The following is a 22,214-nucleotide window of genomic DNA, read 5'->3' as shown; positions in this document are numbered from 1 at the left end:
ACTCACATTAAAGCCTGGGGCTGAGCGAGGGCTGTAATTACCAGAAAACTTTCCCTGGCCCTGAATCTAGCGCTGTGGACCCTGACATCACTGAAAAGCCTGACAAACTGGGACAACCCGCATGACAGCCTGTGGAAGAGGCTTGAAAGAGGATCTGAACAGCCTTTAGAAAACAGACACTCAGCACGCCTTTATACAGGAAAGAAAGAAAAACCTCTGAAGTGATAGGAGTGTCTCAGTGAGGGAGGATTAGGGGATTTAGCAGCATGCAAAGACAATACATTTATGGTTTGTGCTCAGGCACGAGGCGCAGATGTTCTCCTTCTGAAGCATGACGTCATCAGTGATAACAAACCACTGTACAACCATCTTTCTGTTTCTTTCTGCCTCTTGCTTTTCAACCCACAGCACTACAAACTCAAATGCATCTTTTTAAAGTCACAAACAGACAAACAAACCAAAACAAAACGTCTAGTTGAGAGTACAGAAAGCACAAAGCCATTTCTTTGAGAGGACATTTTTAGCAGGCTGAGGTATTTCCTCTTTGAGGCCCCTGTACCCCAACATGAACCCACATCCCCTCCCCTAAAAGTCTCTCCCTAAAAGAGTTGTAGGGCTTGAAGATAAGAGACATTAGCCTGGAATAGCCAGTAAAACTTTCATTTAGGCTTGTAACAATGTTGTGTGAACATAAGTGGCCTTTATTCTTTGTTACTGATGGACTTCAAATTATTAAAATGAGGAACTGGATAAAAGGAAAAAAAGTTGTTCTTTGCAGAATTTTTTTCTGGGCCACATTCACCTACAAATCTCATCTTTGCCCTTTTCTCTGAATTTGCCTCAAGTCTAATTTCTCAAGAATCAAACTTGGAAAGAGATTGGATTTGGCTAACAAGCAAAAAGCTTAAAAATGTCTTACATCAACAGTGTAAGATTCCTGGAAATCAAGATCAGTATGAAACTGTCTGTACTGAGGCTGTGTGAATGATAAAGTAGCCTTACCTTCAACAAAATTACAAATATTTAATGTGAAGTCCATGAAGAACAATGTCTTGACTCATTTTCATTACAGATAAATACTATGAGAAGTGCATAATGTTTCCCACAGATTTTATTGCCTGTGGGTGTATATCCATCCATGTTGGTATGCATGTAGCAACTCTTTATCACTACGTCATATAAACCATCAGATAAACTTGCAACCCACGCTTTAACGTGTGCCTTTAAATGCTTTTTACCCATCATACACAGACTTAGCATAAGAAGCAATTTGGACCACAGAGACTAAAAACCAGATATCAAGGGCCAAAGGGTTTCAAGTTTGGCACTGCGGAGTTCTCATCTCTGCTTTCTGCAGATTGTCGCTCAACAGAACCGCAAACTCCAATTCGCACTATGCCAGTTTGCAGCCAAGTGTGAAGAGGCTGGGATGAGAGTTGGCCCCTCCAAGACCGAGGCTAGGGCTCTCAGCCGAAAAAGGGAGGCGTGTCCGCGTCCGACGTGTTTTTGCTGGGGAGATTATGGCTCTCAGCTGGCTTGGGAACACCATTCAGCAGAAAATGGTCATTAAAGTGCTCTTGAATGGGCTAAAACTTTGGGTAATTCGGTCTGAAGTTACATCTACTCTAATACTGAAAAACAAGTCAACAATAAAACACATTGCTCACATCTTCATGTAGACTAACTGGCAACATTTTTTCCACAATAAATGCAGAAAATGGATTTTCATTAACCGACTTCAGGGCCTTTGTCCATTTCCCAACCTGTGCCAGCTGCTCCTGCTAATTACCAATAATGACTTTTTGATCCTCAGTGCTTTAGCAAATCCTCTGAGAGTTGGTATTATACGGACTAATGCGAGAAAGACCTGCTCCTTGGCAGGCCAACATATTTGCAAACATGCAATTTGCAAATCTTGAGTTATAGCAAAGCTGTATTTCTGAAATCAAATATAAAAGGAACATGCGTTTTAGGTTGTATGGGCAAAGTAAATGCCTATTTTAAACTAGGAGCCAACATTAAGGTTAGACTGCCTTATTTCCATCCGTAGCCAAAACACAGACCATCGAACCTGGGATCTTTCATGCTCTTTCAACACTGACATCTATCTGCAAACATGACGCCCCCGTAACCCACTTTAGGTTAAGGACTCTGCTTAATCAGTTTCTCGTACGTCCTCAAAACTTAGACTACAGTAACACTCACACCTAAAAATAGACAGGGGCTTGTTTTTAGCAGGCAGCCGAGAGATTCTGCACTTTTTCCTGAAAGAACACTGCACCACCATGTCATTTTGTCTAAACCTTTCAAGACAGAAAACTGTAATAAATCCAATTTCAAATAAATGTAAGAATTCAGGTTTGGGATTTTATTTTGTAATTAAATATGGTTCAAGATAACACTCAAATCTGCTTAATTAAATCTTTTCCTCATCTGCTCACAGTTGTCAGCCTACTTGGAGTTGAAATGCTTCAAAGAAACAAGCGTCCTTCTCTGTTCGAGTTAAGTATGCAAGACGACACTAAGAAGATAACCAAGGTCAGCTATTTTTAAACTGTCAAAGGTCAGGGTGGCGCTGTGCCAAAGCACAGATGTGATAGTGGGCTGCTGTGAGCGTGCTGAAGTAAAATGAATGAAAGGTATACTCAGAAACAAGAGCAACAGCTGAAAACACCAAATCTGGCATGTTCCAACATCTGGAACTGTGACTCGGTCATAACTTAAGAGGCAGATCGCATTTTGATGTTAAAGGTTTTGGAAAGCAACATTTCAGTGAAAACTGAATCTGTTGTGGATTTTAAAGAGCAACCTGCTGGTTAAATTTATTTCCCAGAAATTAAATGTTTGAAAAGCTAGGGCATTATTTTATGTTTTGTAAGACAAAGGCTGAAAATTAGAGTTAGAAGGGTGAATTTTAAGCAGTGTTCCTGAAAATAAAGGCTTTCTCCATCAACTGTGTGCACATGTTGTACATGTGAGTTTAAGTATGTGTTGCATGTAGCAGTGAGTCTGAGTGGTGTTTTTACTGAGTTTCATCATGCTGTCTTCACAGCTCTGTTAATGGAGAGTTCACTTTCACTTGACACATTGTTACATGTTTGTTCACATGATGTTTTCATGCTTTGCAAAAACCCATGCCGTGATTATTATTTCCTGTGAGGGAGGACAGCACTCTAAAGCTATTTCTCCAAAGCACTGTGTTTAGAGGAAGGTCACAGTAGCAGCACAACAAATGGTTTATTGATTATGGAGCTTTGCAAATTTCATGCTTTATGAAGTTTTATGGCAATCCATCTTCTGTATAATGCAATAGTTTATAACCATTTCTTTATAAAAATAGAACAGGTAAAATCCTATAGGGAGCAGATAATTGGCATCCTGAAGAGTTTGGCAAGAACGCCTAGATTATACTTTTTTAATTTTAAATATTCAGCCACCACTGCTTTTCCACATCACAAAAGCAGCATCTCAGGAAAGTAGGCCAAGTGCCCCAACATCCAATTACTTCCTCTAGTTCCTCCTAAGCTGGCTATTTTCAAAATGTATTTTTAGAGATTTTCACAAAAGCCATTGGTTCTTTATTAAAATTAAGCTAAACCTCTCTTAACCTTGGTGAAATCCACCAGTTAATAAAAGCACTTTGTACTACAGGCTTGGAAGCAAGTTATAAATGTAAGTTAGTGGTCAGATACAAGTTATTTATAAGCATCTATCTACGGTCTAAACCAAGCAATTCTAACTCCCTTTCAGTCCCCTTAACTGCTTCACACTTCAATATTTTGTCTCTTTTTCTGTCTTCATTTATTTATTTGCACCATTTGTATTTATCTGTTCTATTTCTATTGTATATATTAATCAGCATCTGTGGGTGGACGGCAAAGAAAGACTTTCATTGCACAGAGAAATGCCTTTTTTCTTTGGACACATGACAATAAACACTTTGCATCTTGAATCTTAAAGCAAACCTTTCTCTTATTGGTTGGCCATTTCAAACAGAAGATCTGAACAGCAGTTGGGTGGGGGTCTTGTGCTCTCAGCCAGAGGAGTGTGCATAAAATGGCTAGTGCTGGGCGATATGACGATATATATCGTGTGGACGATAGAAGTGTGTCTATCGTGCCATTTGTCTTCTGTCGTTTCTATTGTTTCTAACCCTAATTTTATAAATCATTACATAAAATATATCATTAACCCTTTACAACCGGTCGGAGCAGGCACACTCCGTTTTGCCTAACTATTTTTAAATCCCTGTAGAACTGGAACCACGTAAGGTAGCGCAATAATTTTTTTTGCATATGAAACCGGAGTTGTACTTACATCTTATTCCATTAGCTTGCCTTAGGTCACGGTTTCCTTAGCTTTGCAAAAATTGCATAAAAAGCACTTCCAGCAACAAAAACATAATATTCCAGACTTGCAGCAACAAAAACATAATATTCCAGAAACACGCTTTGCTGATCCGATCAGCTGTTCATAACACTTCCTACGTTGGAATATAAGTCAGCGCGAACTATCTCATGTCCGCCATTACCTGTCCGAAACCGGAAGTGACGTCATTTTCGCGCAAAATGTAGTTTTTTACCTTCAAAGCCTATGTTGGTGTTTTTAAAAGTCATGTTTGACTTTATGCTTTTCTGTATCGTTTCTGGGATGCTTGGAAGTCAAATTACACTGTTGGAAATAGTTTATTTTGATGCACATGCTGTTTTTTTGCAAATTTGCATTATAATATTTATTTTTAGGGCAGCACGGTGGTTAGCACTGTTGCTGCACAGCAATAAGGTCCTGAGTTCAATTCCACCATCAGGCCGGGGTCTTTCTGTGTGGAGTTTGCATGTTCTCCCCGTGTTTGCGTGGGTTCCCTCCGGGTACTCCGGCTTCCTCCCACCGTCCAAAGACATGCAGCTTGTGGGGATAGGTTAATTGGATAATCCAAATTGTCACTAGGTGTGAATGTGAGCGTGAATGGTTGTCTGTCCCTGTGTGTTGGCCCTGCGACAGACTGGGGACCTGTCCAGGGTGTACCCCGCCTCTCGCCCTATGACAGCTGGGATAGGCTCCAGCGCCCCCCGCGACCCTGGAAAGGATAAGCGGAAGCGAATGGATGGATATTTATTTTAATTTTTCCTGTAGTATATAAAAATTAGTGTTTCTCAAAAATAAAACTATGAAGACACTCAAAATAAATTTCTCGTGGTTGGAAACTATTTTGTGCAACTTTTTTGTATTTACAGTTTTGAGGGATAAGCCTCTTAAATTTCTCTAACTAGAAATATATGTAAAAAAAAAAAAAAAAAAAAAAAAAAAAAAACTCTTTACAAATTTTTTTTGTAGTTTATTGCACTTTTTTGCAATTTATGTAGTTACTATGGACTTAACGCATACATATTATTAAAATTTGGGCTATAACGGTTGTATTGATGTATAGCAACTTGAAACGCTCCCACAAATGGCACTACAGCATGTAAAATGTAAAGATAAGCTCTGGCTCCATTTTCTCTTGCATAAAGTTAAAAGTATAAAAAAAATTATATTTTTTGCAAAGAAACTCCTTCTTGTGGTTTTGCGACATGGTGCTGCTTTACGTGCACCCGGATTTGCGACATGCTTTACGGTAACTCAAAACAAAGACTGCACCCTCTCCACTTGCTGTTTACAGACTGCATACTTTCCAGATGACCACAGGTCAGGTGGTATATTGTGATATATATCTTTATCGTGATATAAAATAATTCATATCGTGATAAATATTTTTTCCATATCGCCCAGCTCTAAAGATGGCCATTTTTGGAATAGTCCACCTTCTATGACCTCATACAAAGCATTAAGTAGAAAAACATTCAGAAACCAATTATCAACAGCAGTATGAAACGTTTGCCTCATAAGGATTACTCATATACACGGTAATTTCAGTATCTGAAACTTTTACTTTTAATATAAAATGCCAACTATTGTATTTAACATGAAAACTTCTACAATTATCAGGCTCTTCTACCATTGAACCAGCTTCCAGGCACTAAGCTGAGCCCCTTTTAGTGCTGCTCATAGGGATTCAGGAGGCAGACATCCTCCTCTACTTTTAAGATGAGGCTTTAAAGTTTCCTTTTTGATAAAGCTCACAGTTAGAAGATGTGACCCTGAACCATCCATTACTTATGTTGCTGTAAGCTCAGACTGCTAAATTATTTCCCATGATGCATTGAGCATTTCTTCTCCACTCCCCTCTTTTCACTCCAGATGTGTTTATTTGCCACCACTGCATACGTTTTGTCCTTGGTTTCTCTACGTTCCCATATCCTCTCTACTCCTTACTCTCACACCAGAGTCTTCCTCTCCACCATTGTCATGCTGCTCACAGGGGACAGTTTGATTGCTGGGGGTTCTCATTGTTATATTTAAGAGTTTTTACTTTGCTGTATTCAGCTACTTAGGGCAACTAATGTTGGGAGTTAGAGTCATATAAATAAAACAGATCTAAAAGAAAGATTTCTTGAAAAAATTAAATATTTCCCCTTACTAAGCCACCTACCCGACAATATCCCTACTTTGATAATTAAAACCAACCTGGACTCTTCCTATTACATATTCAATTTTATTTTTTCACTTGACAGCAGTCAAGGCCTTACAGTCAATCACATTTCTACCCTGACTCGAGTGAATGCTGAGAAGCACTTTAAAAGACAGATGTAAGTATGTAAAGAAGCTTTTCTAAGGGGCAGCGCCATAAAAGGCAACATGAAGAGGTGAGGCGATGACTGTACACTTTCTTCATCCTGGGATTACTGAGCTGGAAGGTTCTGGCAGTCGACTCTCATACGTCTTACCTTAACAGCAGTGTTTACAACTGAACAGGCAGACAAAAGTGGTTTGAAGGGTTTATGATGGAAATGGGAGGGACGAAGGGGTGACGCTGTATGGGCCAGTTGTGAGAAAGACAACCTGATATTCAGTGCTCTAAAATCCAAAGGCTGAACAAAATTAAAGGATAATCAGTTAAGTTTTCATGTCTTTTCAAGAAACTATTCGATATATTTTTACTTGCCAGACTTTAGGCAAAGATTGTTCTTTTCTTCAGGGGGAAAAAAATAAAAATCCCATCACTGTCACTGCAATACCATGACAACCTCTGAGCCACAATTTAGGAAAAACCCAGACTTTGATGAAAGTGTTGTAATTAAGACAAATAAAAGCCAGGACAAGTGGTGGTTAGACTCCACTGCCACGTTGTGAGGAAACTGATGGCTGAGAAACAAAGTTTGAAGCCCTTTTGCCTTTCTGCTCTAACTACTTACACATCAGCTCAATAAATTTAATTTGCGGAACCAAAAATGCACACAAAATAACCAACGTGTGTTCTTCAGTGTTGATGTAAACTTTTACAAACCCGTCAACACAAACACAATCACTGATGACATATTTTGGTCAATAACACATTTACACACACCTTGTGTTTCTCTCATTTATCATTAAATCCTAGTAACTGGCACCCATAACCAGCAAAATTACAGTAATAAGAGCTTTGCCTTTAAGCGGTTATGAGATTGTGTCCCAGTATGTGCCACTCAACTGGTTTACAAGCAAAGACTCAAAACCCAGAGCAAAATAGATATAAAAAGCAAATTCCATTTATTCTTAAGTCCAGTTATTCTGTAGTGGGGGGGGGGGGGGGGGGGGGGTTCCCTTTAAAAAAATAAAATGAATAAATAAGCAGTGCATAGATGGTTAAAGCAGGGGTGTCCAACTCCAGGCCTCGAGGGCTGGTGTCCTGCAGTTTTTAGATGTATCCGTGATCCAACACAGCTGATTCAAATGGCTAAATTACCTCCTCAACATGTTCTGCAGTTCTCCAGAGGCCTGGTAATGAACTAATCATTTGATTCAGATGTGTAGACCCAGGGTGAGATCTAAAACCTGCAGGACACCGGCCCTCGAGGCCTGGAGTTAGACACCCCTGGTTTAAAGAATGAAATGGTTCTGAATTAGATAAATGTTTGTCAGGTTTTGACCAGCCCATGCCAGACCAGGGTCATGTGGTCATCACCTCTGACTCACTATCATGTGGTCCAATGAGTTCAGAGTTTAGTTTCTACGTTACAGCAGGGCAGGAAACATGTTTTTAATGCACAAGACACGATGGCATATTAACATTAGGTCACTTCCAATGAATACTTAACAAAAAGCAGTCGCCATTCATGGTCACCACCAATGATTTGATTCATAACTTTAAAAAACAAAAATACAAGAAGCAATATGGGATCCTGTGAATCTGACTTTTAATTTACACATTTACCATGTAAATCCAGCAAACTGTTTGCTGTGCCTCAAAGAGACAGCCATAAAACCCACCATTCGTCAATACACTGATCAAAACCAAATCCATCACTGAAAGTGGGCTCATGTTAAAGCGCAACAGTGAATGTCCACATCAATCAATGTCTTTCTGTTTCCACATGACCCGAGTTCACTCCCACCTTTGGCTCGCCGCCCTCTGCAAACCAGCTCATGGTGAATTGGTAGAAAATTATTCATTTGCAGCTTCACAAAGAGGATGGCGGGCAGCGCAGCGAGGCAGAGACAGAAGGCCTCAATGAGCAAGCACAAAGGCAGCGATGCTCATCACGGGACCGAGAGCTGTGTCGTACCAGCATTCTTTCTACGGTGCTAGAATAAGACAACAAAGAGGCACAATGTGCCCATTCATCACCATTACAGTATGCTAATATTGTAGATGGGATGCTTTTTCATCACGATGCGCTGGCAGAGGGAGGATCAAATGAGTTATAAGCTCCTCTTATGTCACATCATGTAATATTTATATATTCTGAGCATCACAATATGATTATGGTGTGTGATTTCTATATTTCAATCCATTTTAATCCAAGCTCAGCACAGAAAAAAAATAAATGTGATTTTATTGATTAGCTTAGACAGCATGCATGTCCTGGCAGATGTACTGATCGACCGGAGAACAATGTTTACCACACTGAGCAACAATTCGATTATTTTCAACACATTCGTTGTTGATGGATGGTGAAAGGAAGTGAAAAAACAAAAAAACAAAAAAAAAAAAAACACATAACTTAAGACGCTTCCTGTACAAGTCATGAGCCCTTTATCTTCATTTGCTTGAGACTCACAAAACCCACAGGGTTGGGTCATTAGAATACTGGGTGTCATTTTGTTTTATTTTGCCAATTTCGTGGTCTGCTTCCTTCAGTTCAACTTATTAAATATTCAATTTTTAAAGCGCAATAGCAGAATAGCACCCCAAGCAGATCCCTGCTTCCTTTATACGGAGCTGGGCTACAGCACAAAGTTGTACACAGACACTGATTCGGTGTTTGACGGAGACCAGCACTGTACGGTCAACATGGGAGCATTATAGAACAAAGCACCAGAAACTGCACTAGAACCCATGCTAGGCTAGGTAAGCACTGTTTATTAAGTATCTGTGTCGGTGTGGGGCACTGCACAGTTGAAAAGTGCAGCGTGAGCCGATTACTTACCACTCCATCGCTCCAAAGCTGAGGCTTTGAAACCAGTGGATACCATCATCTATTGCTCCTGTTTGTTTTTAATCCTATTAACACCAACAAAACATCTCAGAGCTTACAGGCTCCTGTACCCTGGTCATTAAGACCACATTACCAGTTTCTTCTACTAGAAGAAGTAAAAGAAGTAGAAGTAGAAGAAGAAGAATGAGAAAACAGAGGACCATATCTCTTCAAATATATCAGGCTGCAGGGTTGTCAAAAATAAATAAAACTGACGATTGGATTAGACACTCATTTGCACATGTACTTACAACAGTGCCATCTTTGCTCACTCCAATAGACACACAGCTTTGCACACACCTACAGGCGGGCAGGCACTCAGGTGAACAGCCCCTCCCTTCTCTAGTACTAGAACACATGAACACTCGTCGCCATTCACAACGCTGAACATTTTATGAGCAATTTCAACAGATCAGATGCTGTTGAAACGTTGAAACATGAGCTTTACTAAGTGTTAAACAGTTATCAATAAATGTTAATCTGGACCTAGCAAACATCAGTCCTGTTGGTCCTGCCTGTCCATAACATTAAGAGTGTCAATTTAACAGGACAGCACAATTATTTGTCTAACAACAACAACAACAACAAAAAAAGTTAGCTGACCAATAGTACACACGTGTGATGTGCCTAATAGTTAGCATTTCCTAATTGGTTGATTGCATTCTGCCTTGGTGGATGGGGGTGAATGCATATTACTGTGTGTAAGTGACTGTGTGAATATTGTTTCATTGCAACTGACCAAGGTCACCTGAACCTTAATTTTTCTTCCCTCCTCGTCATTGATTCAGGTATGTGGAGCCTTTAAATTATTATAGTGAAAACCCTAACCTGCCAAGTTGTGGAAGTATTGAGTATTCAGTTTGACAGTCCGTACCAGTATTACTGTATAAAACACCAAATTTAGGAGTATAGTTTTTCCATTGCTCTGTCTCAGCAAAGAAACTGTTACTTAATTCCATTATAAACCACAGCGCTCAGCCCCAAGCCAAACACGTTTCCTTTTATCTTAACTGTGTCAGACCCAAAAAGGAAGCAGATATATCTGCAGTATATTTAATTTAGCATGAGCTTTCATTTGTTATTTTCCCCTGTCTAACACAAAGCTGCTGAAGAATTTCCCACTGAAGAGCTTATCAGACACACTCTGCAAACTGCTCTCATGTGACCTCATTTGCATTGATAAATTTGTTCTGCAAATTTCTAGTAGTGAAGCTTGCGTGGTGAACACGTGGCAACGGTCCAGATCAAAAGTGGCAAAGAACAAGGTTCATATGCATGACAACTGCATTTGCAGTTCTCCTGTTTACGTGATCTGCGTAGTCCCTGTCACGACTGAAAATCCTACATTGCTGTCATCTCGAGCCTGTAACTTACAGAGCCCCATTATAAGTCCAACTGCATACGTTTCAAGATTGTGGTGTCACTAAGCAAACAGAACATGTGTGTGAAGTCAGCATGTTCAGGGAAAAAAAAAAGTTTAGTGTTTTACGACACCCTTGTGTCACGTAAAATGTGGAGACTAGTCAGCTGAGAGATGAGCTTGCTTTGAAGCTTTCAACATGAAAAAGACTGGAGAAAAATGTAAGAAAAACAAGAGTAACTGTGCTTAGAAGGTGGAGGTGACCCTCATTAAACAAGACATTGATGAATTATAACCTTGTAGTTAGGGCAGGGCAATATGGCCAAAAATATATATCACGATATATATTTGAAAATTTGCGATAACGATATAACTGACAATATAATTTCTGCGAGACAAAATACAACTCCACAACTTTACTAGCGCAAAAAACCCCCCCATACATTTATTTTACTTAAACAAGCAGCTGTTTTTTTATGTGCATTAAAGCTATATAAACATTTAACAGTGCAAATGCAAATTCCTTGCTGAAAGTTTAACCAAAAGGCATTTCCAGTAGAAATGGGCTGACATATCCTGAGCATAACCATGTCCACTGAAGTTAAAAAGAGGTGCTTTGCAACATTAAACTGCAGTGTGCCAAATAAAAAAGTCAACTATGTATTTTTCGGACCATAACGTGCACGGGATTATAAGGCACATTAAGCGAAACAAAGCAGTCACATAAATCAAACTTTATTCAACTCATTCTTCTTGCTTCCTCCACTTCTGTACCATTGATTCATTAATGCCTTATTCTATCACAGCTGCTCTATTCCCATGATGTTGCAGTATATTAATGACTAAACTCGTATTGTGGATGGATTATCTCAGTTGTTCTCCTGACTGAAGTTTGGTCCGTTTACAGCATCCTGCCATGTGATTGCATTTGTCCCTAACCATCAGGAACCCTCACGTTAACTTTTATCGAGTGGAAAAGTGTTAGCCTTCATCCTCCAGCTTTACTGTTTATGTTATGCTAACACAGCTGTGTCGCTAGCGACCACGTAGCGCATCATTATATACCACCTAGCCCAACTTCAGTAACCCTACAAACGTCACTGCTGTTTAGTTTCCTGTCTTCATTTATGTTGGAAGTGACAGCAGAGCTGTACGTTTGAATTTTTTCAGAAATCTCTCAGTCAGAACATGCTATATCATGCTTAGGTAACTAGCGAAACTAGCAAACTAACTTCCGCTAACTTCCTGCTAACTTCTAACTCCGTTAAATGTAATGAATTCTGTTTTCATGGATGCCTGAATGTTAAACATCATAGCTACACCTGGTAAAGCAGCAATGCTGATCGTTTTATTAAAGATGAAAGAATTTAGGCAGTTTTTAACTCTCAGTGATGTTCGTTTGACTTCGGAACCTTAATGGACGGAGTTTAGGACCCAGATTACTCGCACCTTAGTCCGACAAATACGGCAATAACGACGGCCAGCTTGCATGTTCTACAAAAAAAAAAAAAAAGTGCTTTGTTGTGTATCTGATGGACAAACACCAAACCAGTTAAGCTGCACCATTTTTACAAACCAATTCTGGTTCATCCGTTTCACTCAATCTGCTTTCCCCATTCTCATTCTCCGTTACCGCCGTGCTTTTTCGGCACTGCGCATGCGCATTTTACCCATATTCTATCAGGATATTTCATTTTCTTATCGTTGCCTAGCATTGTACCGGTATTACCGTGAACGGTATAATATGCCCCAGCCCTACTTGTAGTTAATGTGCTTGTAAAACTGCAAACATAGGAAGTGAAACCACTAACCCAAGGTCTTCCTGTTAATTATAAAGCAGCAGTGATGTTTCTACCAAGAATTTACAAACACATGCCAACATGAACAGTTTGAATTGTACCTACAGGAGGTGGTAGATACAGCAGTAATGTTACGACCGGTGGTCTGGTGAAGCCATTATGCAACAAGATATGTTCCAGAGACAGTTTACCTGCTAAATGCTCAGTGTCTGCTCAGCAAACAGCTTAATGAAGTATTCTGACTGCAGTTACAGGGCTATTAGCCAGAGACAGTTTGTCCAGCTTCAAAATCCTGTTACAGTCGACACATTTTTTTATTGAATTTTCACCTACACAGCACATCCAACTGGAAAAACCTACGACAGAAGAATCACATGTGCAAAATGTACGCATGAGACTTCAATTGATAAGTAACATCATCTGCTCTCTGAAAATGTGCTTGTTTAGCATGGTAGCTAAAACAAAACACATGTCATGTCACTTAAAACATTTTTCGTGCCTCGTGTGTAATCAGCCATAAACAAGTCATGATAACAAGAATGTGCTTTCCACCAGAACTACAAAAATCTCCAAACTCAGTCTGCATTTTGTCATCAGCTAAATGAAATTTCAGACCTCTCCTCAGGGACAACTTGTAGGAGATTGTGACTTAAATGTGTGGCTTCAAAATGATCACAGTATTCCTTTTACTCATTTCTGGACACTGAAACCCAAGCTGATGCAATTTAATGCTTGTAAAAACTTTAACCATCATTAACACCAGCACTTATGAGGAGTGTCTTCTTTTGTGATAAATGCAGCAGCTGTGTAAAACAAGGTAATTTGTCACAATGCACACTCCCCATGCTTACTGGAGGTGAAAAGAGAAAATTATTGACTACAAAAATTATTGAATGTGTTGACCCAGCTTTTATATCTGTGAAATACACAAGACAGGCTAAATGACCTTGTTGTCCTGGGCTGTAAACTTAAGATACATTCCCTTTCATTGACAATACAGTAGAATCACCAGAGTCTATCCAACCATTTACTCTGCTTATCTGAAGCTGGGGCGCACTGGCAGCAGGCTAAACAGGGCATTCCAGTTTTACAGAGCAACATTTTCCAGTTCCTCCTGAAAGATCCCAAAGCAGCCCAGGGTCACATGGGATGTCTAAGCTCTGGATTCACAATGACATCCTGCTCAAGATGACAGAACCAGCTCAACTGCTTACTTTCAATATAAAAGAACAGCAACTGGTCTGAGCTCCCTCCCTGAGCCGCGCTGATGGTCACAGCATTGGTTGTCGTGTGCCAACTGTGACATTAGTGCAGCATCATAACCATTTATACTGGTGTTTAAGACACAATAAGGTATCACAATTCACAACAATTGCATCAGCAGGAAGAAGACATAACCCAATGTGATCACAAAGATTTTCAATGGGTTTCCCCAGAATGTCTAAATATTTTAAAGTCTACTTCTGCAATGTCATTATTTCTCTCTTCACTGTAATGGCTGCCAGTTAATAAACTTTCAGTGGTACATCCCTTTTAATTTTTGTAACACTTTATATAGGCACTGCTGAAATTAGTGCGCAGCAAATTTTAGGTCTGGTCACTTCCTCATTATCGTAGCAGAAACATAACTACAAATTAGCTGAATCAGTACAAAGACTGTTTTAAACATTAACACCTTCACAGAGCACTAAATAACTGTGCAACGTCTGTATTAGATCTCAAAAGTGTAGCTAAAACTGGCCACTGGGTGTAGTGCACCAGACTTATCCCAAGCCCACATTTAATCAAATTAATTTCTATCCTTTTCCGACAGCCCCCTGACAAGGGAGTGTGCACGATAAGAGTTAGCAGAGAAAGAGTGACTTGCTCACAGATGCATCCTGTTCTCACAAGTTGCTTCTGTGTTCCTCTTGAAGACAGCATCACACAGAGCTCAAGAGAAACCACAGAGGCTAAAGAAGGAGTGGAGGGAAATGACTGAGGGTACAAACTGTCCAGCTGGGCAGATGTCTCAATGGAAAACCAAAAGATAAACACATGTGAGGAAAACTTTTGAACTTCACAAAATTTTATTTTGAGGAGACTGAAATTTGCACTTTTTCAAACAAAGGCGTATGATCATTCAAAATTCAACCAAATCCTACATAATAGCTTTTCTAAATTTAAAAACTTTAGCAAAATTTTACCTTCATGCTGTGAATATTTTCAGCAATACAGACCTCAAGATATCCATGTAAATTTCAGGACTGAAAAATACATACAAGTCTTGCAAAGCAAAGGGAAAGACCGTTAAAAGATAAGCCAGGTATGAAAATACAGTGAAAAGGAGTCCTTTATTACATCATAACTTGTTCTGACCAGCCACCTACCTACATGGTGATATACGACATCAAGGTTTCCCCAAAAATTCACAATTTTAAGTTTTCCCCACTGAATCATCAGGAACCAAATCAACATTCAGAGTACCGGTGCTTGTTTCTGTTACTTTTCATCATAAACATAAAATTAGTGCAGCTTCACTATCAACAAAATACTATTTTAGCTTTAGATTGTGATGCTTGGAGTGGTTGTTTTATTGATTTCACTGCAATATGCATGGCTCCATTAAATACATTAAAGCTGTTGTACAAATTTTGAAAAATTAAGTGATTCTGGGAAGCCTGGAACCTTTTCAGATTTGACTGATTTTATGTGGAGTGCCCCAGCTTCTCTTTTCTTGCGAACTATAACTGTGTGCTTGGTTTTACAGGAATCTCGTGCTTTTCATTAAACAGGCACAGCTGCAGGATAATAGCTGAATAAGGTAACCAAGAGATGAGCCACTCTAAAAACCCTCACATGATCCATTCAGTACTTTGACATCAGTCGCATGAGTGACCCAGAATTACACACTGTGCATACTGATGAATTCCCAGTATGTCTTTTTAAAGACTGTTCCAGCGATTTTAGTGTTGCAGACAAATATCCAATGACACAATAAAATCATGACAACGTGAGATAAAAAGTTCACTTGTCAATTTTAGAAAAATTTAAAATGCTCATTAATCTCTTTTCAGTTTTTTAGTTGTGACAGATTTGTTTTTTTAATAAACCTTCCTTTTTAGTTCTTTCCTCCTTTGTCAATTTTTATGATACAAGTATAATATGTTCCCTTCAGATTTTTTTAACATTTTAACATCTTTACCCTCAACTTTTTAACAGCAAGCCACAGTAGCAACAATCCAACTGCAACTTCTCCATAAAATGTAGTCTAGTTATTATTATAGTGTCTGTTGAAAACGTAAACCTCATATTAACTGTAGGATAAGGATAAAACTTATCCTGTCCTATCTTAAGTCAGTCTTTTTCTCATGTTGACATTCCAATAAAATCAAACAAGTCAAACACTGTAAGTTTTTCCTCTTTTGTGTTTTTGACTTTGTTCATTTCCTTTTAGAGCAAATATTACACACTAATGCAACGGCTTTCTTCTTGTGAATTTCCACCAGGACGATGATAGGAAATAATCTCGAAAGGAATCTAGTTGTAGTCAAGTCAAGAACCGTGGTCTCTGCTGACTTGAGGCATATTATCTTTAGATGTGTGGAGGCATCATGAAAAGACAGGAAACAAACTGATGCAATGTGGGTTATCTGAACAGATTACGATAGCAGGAAGAAACCGTTCAATATGAGCCACAGTTAAAGCTGCAGCTTTGCCTCACATGTGATTTTAACCCAACTGTGTTGCTGTCATTACAGGACTAGTTTCACTTTACACATATACAAACCCGTGTTACGCAGACTCAGCAACTGATTAAGAATTTGTTTTCACTTTTAACAAAAACGCACATTCTGAAATGTGCTCGCTCATGTTTATCCTGACTGTGCATCAGTGTTGCTGTTCGACTAAAAGACATCTTAGTGAGTACAACTTTAACTGTAATACTCTTGTTCAAATGTGCCCTGGTGCAAAGTTGCCTAGTGATCTCTGAGCAGGTAACCCAACATTTTCACCAGAGATCAAACAGATCAAGCTTTTCTGGCCACAAACCCTGAAACCTCAGCAAACATTTAAGCAAGCATTGGTTAGTGGTTGGAGGTCCAATATTGCTGAATGGTTAGAGCATGGGACGAGCACTGTAACAAATACAGGCCTTCTATATATGACAACACTGTGATAATATATACAAGTCTGATCGGTGTCATAATTTATGATGAAGCCTCTCTGAAACAAACAGAAGGGGTAGTGAGATCGCTTTGAAGTTGCAGCGAAGCAGCCCACTTGCAGGTATGAAGTCACTGAAAATCCTTCACCAAATCATCTGTTTCACAAAGATTATTTGTGAAGAAAGGTGTCTTTTCAGCTGCTCTTGTCCTCCACTGTTTTGTTTTAACACAGCAACGACGTTAGAGAATGAAGAACACGTTGAAACAAAAAACGGCTTTTTTTGCATCAATCTTTAAATTAGTTTCTTATTAACTTTGCTCAAGGCTGACAGCAACTGTCTCACTGACACCTGAAACATGGGTCTCGAAGGGAACACGCTTTAGTAAGTCGTAATTTTTCAAATTTGGACTATATATATAAATTAATTCTGATTTACTGACCCAGTGTGGGAAAAGTGTTACACTGGACACTGCATATCAGAAAGCTACTTAACTGGACAGAGAACAGACACATTAATGAAATTCAATAATAGTGAAGAAACATACATTACCATTTCAGAGTTTGTCTTTTTAAATTTAATAAAGCTGCCCTCTCCCAGGTGCTTTAAAAAAATGTTCATTTATACATTTGTGCTAAATTATTGAAACTATAGTTATTAAGAAGCATAATCATGATTGTGGAGGTTGCACTAATCCAGGAGCCTTAGATTAAAGAGCAACACAACTTGACCCGATAAAACAACACGCAGACAACAGTAATCCCTGTGTTATGCTTCTGCAATGAATCTATGTCGAGCCTACGACTTGACTTATGCCATTGCTGGTATTTATACCTGTATGGAACGCGTCAATGGCAACGTGTTGTTAAAGGAGGTGCATGTTAGGTTATGGCGCAGGGTTTCAGAAGGGTTTGTGTTCACAACATACCTACTGCATAAATTTAACACATAAATATACTGTAAGAGAGCGATCAATCAAAGCACACAACCAACCGAAACATCGTTCAAGAGGGACAGCGGAAATCCAGAGAAAAAGGTAAAAATAAATAAACAAAACAACCTGTAACCTCCCATTTCCTCTAGATCATCACAAGACCAGATGAGTCGCAGCAAATTCAAGTTTGCTCTAGACTAAAGAGTCATCTTTACTTGAGCTGAAGTAAAAGTTTCAGGGAGAGAAACACTGCTGCAATGAAGGGCTTATTCACAGCCATAAACACATTTTAGACCTTAATACAGACCTTTCACACGGGCACCGCCACTTTTTCCACTACTTTTTCATCTACTTTCAAATGTACCAGGCACAGTTGGTGAAATGAAATATTCTGTTATATGATTAACCATGCAGTCCAGAGACCCAGCTCTTTAGCTTGGGACAGACTGATGAGCAAAGGTCACAGTGCAGAAAAACCAGCCACAGACTCTGCACATGATTATATGATGACACAGACTCATGACTGCTTGCAAGAAGAGTTGTGTTGTTTTGTTTTTAATTTGGGCGAGTGAGATCAAGTTTACAGCGTGTTTACAGCTGCATGAACAGACATGCTCGTCACCACTGAGGCACTTAGCACAGACTTACACAGAACGATTATGGGCTGAGATGAGAAATGTGTTTGATTATAATGTCTCTTTTGGTTAGCTTTAGGTGGGACCTGAGAGGTTAAACTTCCTTTAAAATTTTCCCAGATTAAGCAGAGTTTTAGGGCTCACCCACCCACTAAATTAGTCCTCAAACAGCAGGGAGAAAATCTGCGCAATCGAGTTGGTGACTCATGCAAAATAGTGTGTCAAACATGCTGTCGAGTGTGATCAGATAAGATAAGAAGTCAGCAGTGAGGGGAACTAGAAAAAGAAAAAAAAAAAAAAAAAATCAGCTACTCATAAATATATTTATAAGTATTATTTTGAGAATGAACTCTTAGAACACTTTCCCAGAAATGTTTCATTAGAGTCACGTTATCCTCTAACAAAAAGGCAAAAACAACTGTTTCCTACAAAAGAGGAATTCTCATCCCCTCCCAGATTGATTTTACATTTCACATCAAAAGCATTCAGAAAAACATCTCGAGTGGTGTGCGTTGTAATGGGCAAAGATATCCACCTTTCCGAAGTAAAATCTAAAACCAAATGTTAGCATATTTCTGATTGACATTAACTACTTCTAGGCTTTCATCAAGTTGAAAATTAGCAAACACCAAAACAATATCTGATGTGTGTAAAGTTTTTACTCTTAAATCAAAGCTGGTAAATATCTAGTCAATATTTAGGAATACTTTAAACTTTCCAGCCATTTGTAGTGAAGCTGGCATTACCACGCCATGAATTTGAAAGAAGAGGAACTGCAGAAATAAATGACTTCTTTGCAAACTCATCCAGTGGGACAGTTTCGACCCCTTTGTTTTGCAGGTTGCGGCCCTTGGGCTGCATGTTTGACACAACCACCCTTAGGACTAATTAGCTCTCTAATTGGCTGAATTAGCTGTAGTAGCTTTAAAGTTTCTAACTATGTTTTCAATCAATATGCTTTGATAAGCACTGGACAATTTGTGAACTCTTGCTCAAAAGCTGTTTATTTCCACACTTCCTCTTTTCTCTACCCGGCTGGCTGAATGTGCTTGGAGTTGGTTTCAACATTTGTGAACATTTGTGAACACAAGGCGTTGTTAAATCATGAAGGAATTTTTAAAATCTTTCCAAGAAGTCTTGCACAGCACATCTTCAAAAGTGGAAGAGAGTAAGCAAGACCAGGGGCCAGATAAAGCCAGTACCTTTGCAAGTTTTCAACAAGTTCACAGCTCAAATTAAATGACAAAAAAGGAAAAACAAAAAAGTTCAGATTTGTAGGTTTTTACAACTTGAGACTGAAAGTCTTTACTTTGATTTAAATTTCCCCACACAGCCAGAGAGTTCAGGGATTTCTCAGATTAACAGGTGCTTTTGGACAAGTGACCACACACTAAGCACAGATAAATTATACGAGATAAAATGTTTTTATTCTCAAGATTTTGTGTGTCACACATTTAGATGCAATATCACAAAAAAGCTACAGCAGGAAATCAGTCTTTCAAAACTAGTTCATTCCTAATTATTAATGCAATGTGTATTAATAATGTGTACCTCTGTCATAACCTGGAGTAGGTCATTCTTCCATTAGTTGACTATGCATATGTGCTTATCATCATTTCTTGATTTCTATTTTTACAGCTTTTTGTACATTTATTTTAATATTTTATAGCTTGCTATTTCCTTTAGTCTCCCCCCACCAAAAATAAATAACTAAATAAATCAGGCTAAGCCTGATGGGAGCCCCACCCTAAGCCCATTTCTGTTGGAGGAATCTTCCTGTTAAAAAAAAAGTTTGTCCTTCCCACTACAACCAAGTGCTTGCTCATAGGGGGTCATCTGATTGATGTGGCTTTCTCTCTAAGACAGGAGGGTACAATGAGAGGACTGCTGCTGTAAACAAGCACTATACAAATGCTGTAAAGAGGGCAAAACTGTTTTAACCCACGCTAAAGACTCCCGATGAGGCAAAAGTGACTTTTACACTCCTTTATGTTGACACAGGAGAGTTGGACCCCGAGGGCAACCCACACCTTCTCCTCTCCACTCCCCTAGTCTTGGAGCAGCTGAAGCAAGATGTAAACCACAGCTGTATGGGGAAAAGCTTTAATTCTAGCCATGCACCAAATCCCTGGTGTCCCAGTTTAAGTGGCAACTGCCTGGAAGAGGAGAGCGACCTACTTCTATCACAAGGAGATGTTCAGTAGAACAAACACGAGCCATAAAATAAACCCGTTACCATCATTAAGCTGCATGTGCCATACATACCTTCTGCAACAAGCTCCTCCACGGTGACTTGGTACCGGCCGACTGAAAACACTTTCCCGAAGTAGCTGCTGACTCCGGAGCTGGAGCTCGAGCCGGATGCCCCTCCGAGCCCACCGCTCTCAGACTTTGGCATTCTCGAAAACTTCTTCATCCTTTCCTTTCTCTGTCAGGGCCAACCAAAATGCAATCCCTAATCAGAGGCGAATCGACTCCGCAGTCCAGTTTAACTCGGTTGCTTCCCCTATCTACTTATCTGGACTCTCTTCTTCTCCTGCATGCTCCGCGTCTGGTTCTCCTAGAGGGGCTGCACGACATTTAAAAAGTCCACTTAATAACCACGCGTCATGGTGACACAACCGCGTTCCGAAATCTCGTACCGGCGACAGCGTCAAAAACAAAAACAAAAACTGCCACTTTAGCTTACGCTAGCTACTTGTGGCAGTTGCTAGCATGCGTGCATGCAGCCAGGACGCTCCGACACAATGAAACGGGGAAGAAGAGCAGCACTGTAGAAGAAGGGCGGAAATAAACTCCTCAACGGAATAAATTCAGCCAACCAGCCCTCCAAAACCAGCCCTGACGTGGTTAGCTTCACGCCCGCCACTTGGTCGCTCTAGTCGGGCGATTCGTCTAGTTAGCTCGCTAGCTTCGGTGGTTAGCGGCTAACGAGCTTCGCTAGCAGCCACAGCGGTTCCTCGAGCCGCCCCGAGTGCAGGTGGGCTAACAAAGTACGAGACCGCACCTGTGATATAAGCGGGCGTCGTCTGCTTGTCAGAACGACTCCAGTGAAACCGTTTTCATCCGGTTCATTTGTATCATTTTCCTTGAGCTTCTCTAACCGTTAAACTTCTCGTGACTCCTAAACGGCAGGCTTCAAAATAAGTGGGTGGTTTGTTATTTACCCAATGAGAGTGACAACCTAACCCAATGTGGCCCCGCCCCCTTTCATTGTTATGATTGGTGTAAGTGGAGAATGTATGGAAGCCCACTGATGCTAGCAAGAAAGAAAGATTAATGAATGAAGGCATAGAACTAATAAAAAAACATTCCATCTATCAGTTGACCAAAATTCATCATATATAAAATATAATTTTTACTTTTCATGAAAACAATTATTTTTACTTAGTATGTAAAAAGTAACTTATGAAATTGTCTTATTTCAGCTGCTCCCTTTAAGTCACCACCTCAGTTTCCATCTCAGCCTATCCCTAGCATTGTCCTCTAGCACACCAACCCTCTGTGTGTCCTTCTTCACTTCATCCATTGACCTCCTCTGTGGTCTTCCTCCTTTCCTCCCACGTATTCAACATTCTTTGTCCAGTTTATCCACTATCCCTCCTCTGCATATGTCCAAATCTTCCCACCCACTCAGCCTGAGCATCATGGCACACATAACTTCAGTCATTCATTTCTCAGTGTAGAGAATTGAGGTACATAAAGGGGAAAAGATTAGTTAAGTAAAATTTTAAAAATAAAAAATAAAATAAATTATATATTTAAACCCCCACCCCCGAAAAAAT

At 39.6% G+C, this 22,214-nt stretch overlaps 1 protein-coding gene across 1 annotated transcript in view; it reads right to left on the bottom strand.

The window, feature by feature from the left end:
* bmp2k (BMP2 inducible kinase) overlaps positions 1-21,604 on the bottom strand; it is a 57,491-nt gene extending 35,887 nt beyond the window's left edge. The window contains exon 1 of the mRNA XM_019365699.2: positions 20,695-21,604. Within this exon, the coding sequence (XP_019221244.1) occupies positions 20,695-20,845 (151 nt within the window). The 5' untranslated portion in view covers positions 20,846-21,604. The remainder of the gene's footprint in view (positions 1-20,694) is intronic.
* Positions 21,605-22,214: the final 610 nt, after the last annotated feature.

This window comes from Oreochromis niloticus, linkage group LG12, assembly GCF_001858045.2.
Source record: "Oreochromis niloticus isolate F11D_XX linkage group LG12, O_niloticus_UMD_NMBU, whole genome shotgun sequence".
Classification (NCBI taxonomy): domain Eukaryota; kingdom Metazoa; phylum Chordata; class Actinopteri; order Cichliformes; family Cichlidae; genus Oreochromis; species Oreochromis niloticus.
Note: the sequence above shows the minus strand (reverse complement) of the source record. Positions and strands in the feature narration are given on the sequence as shown.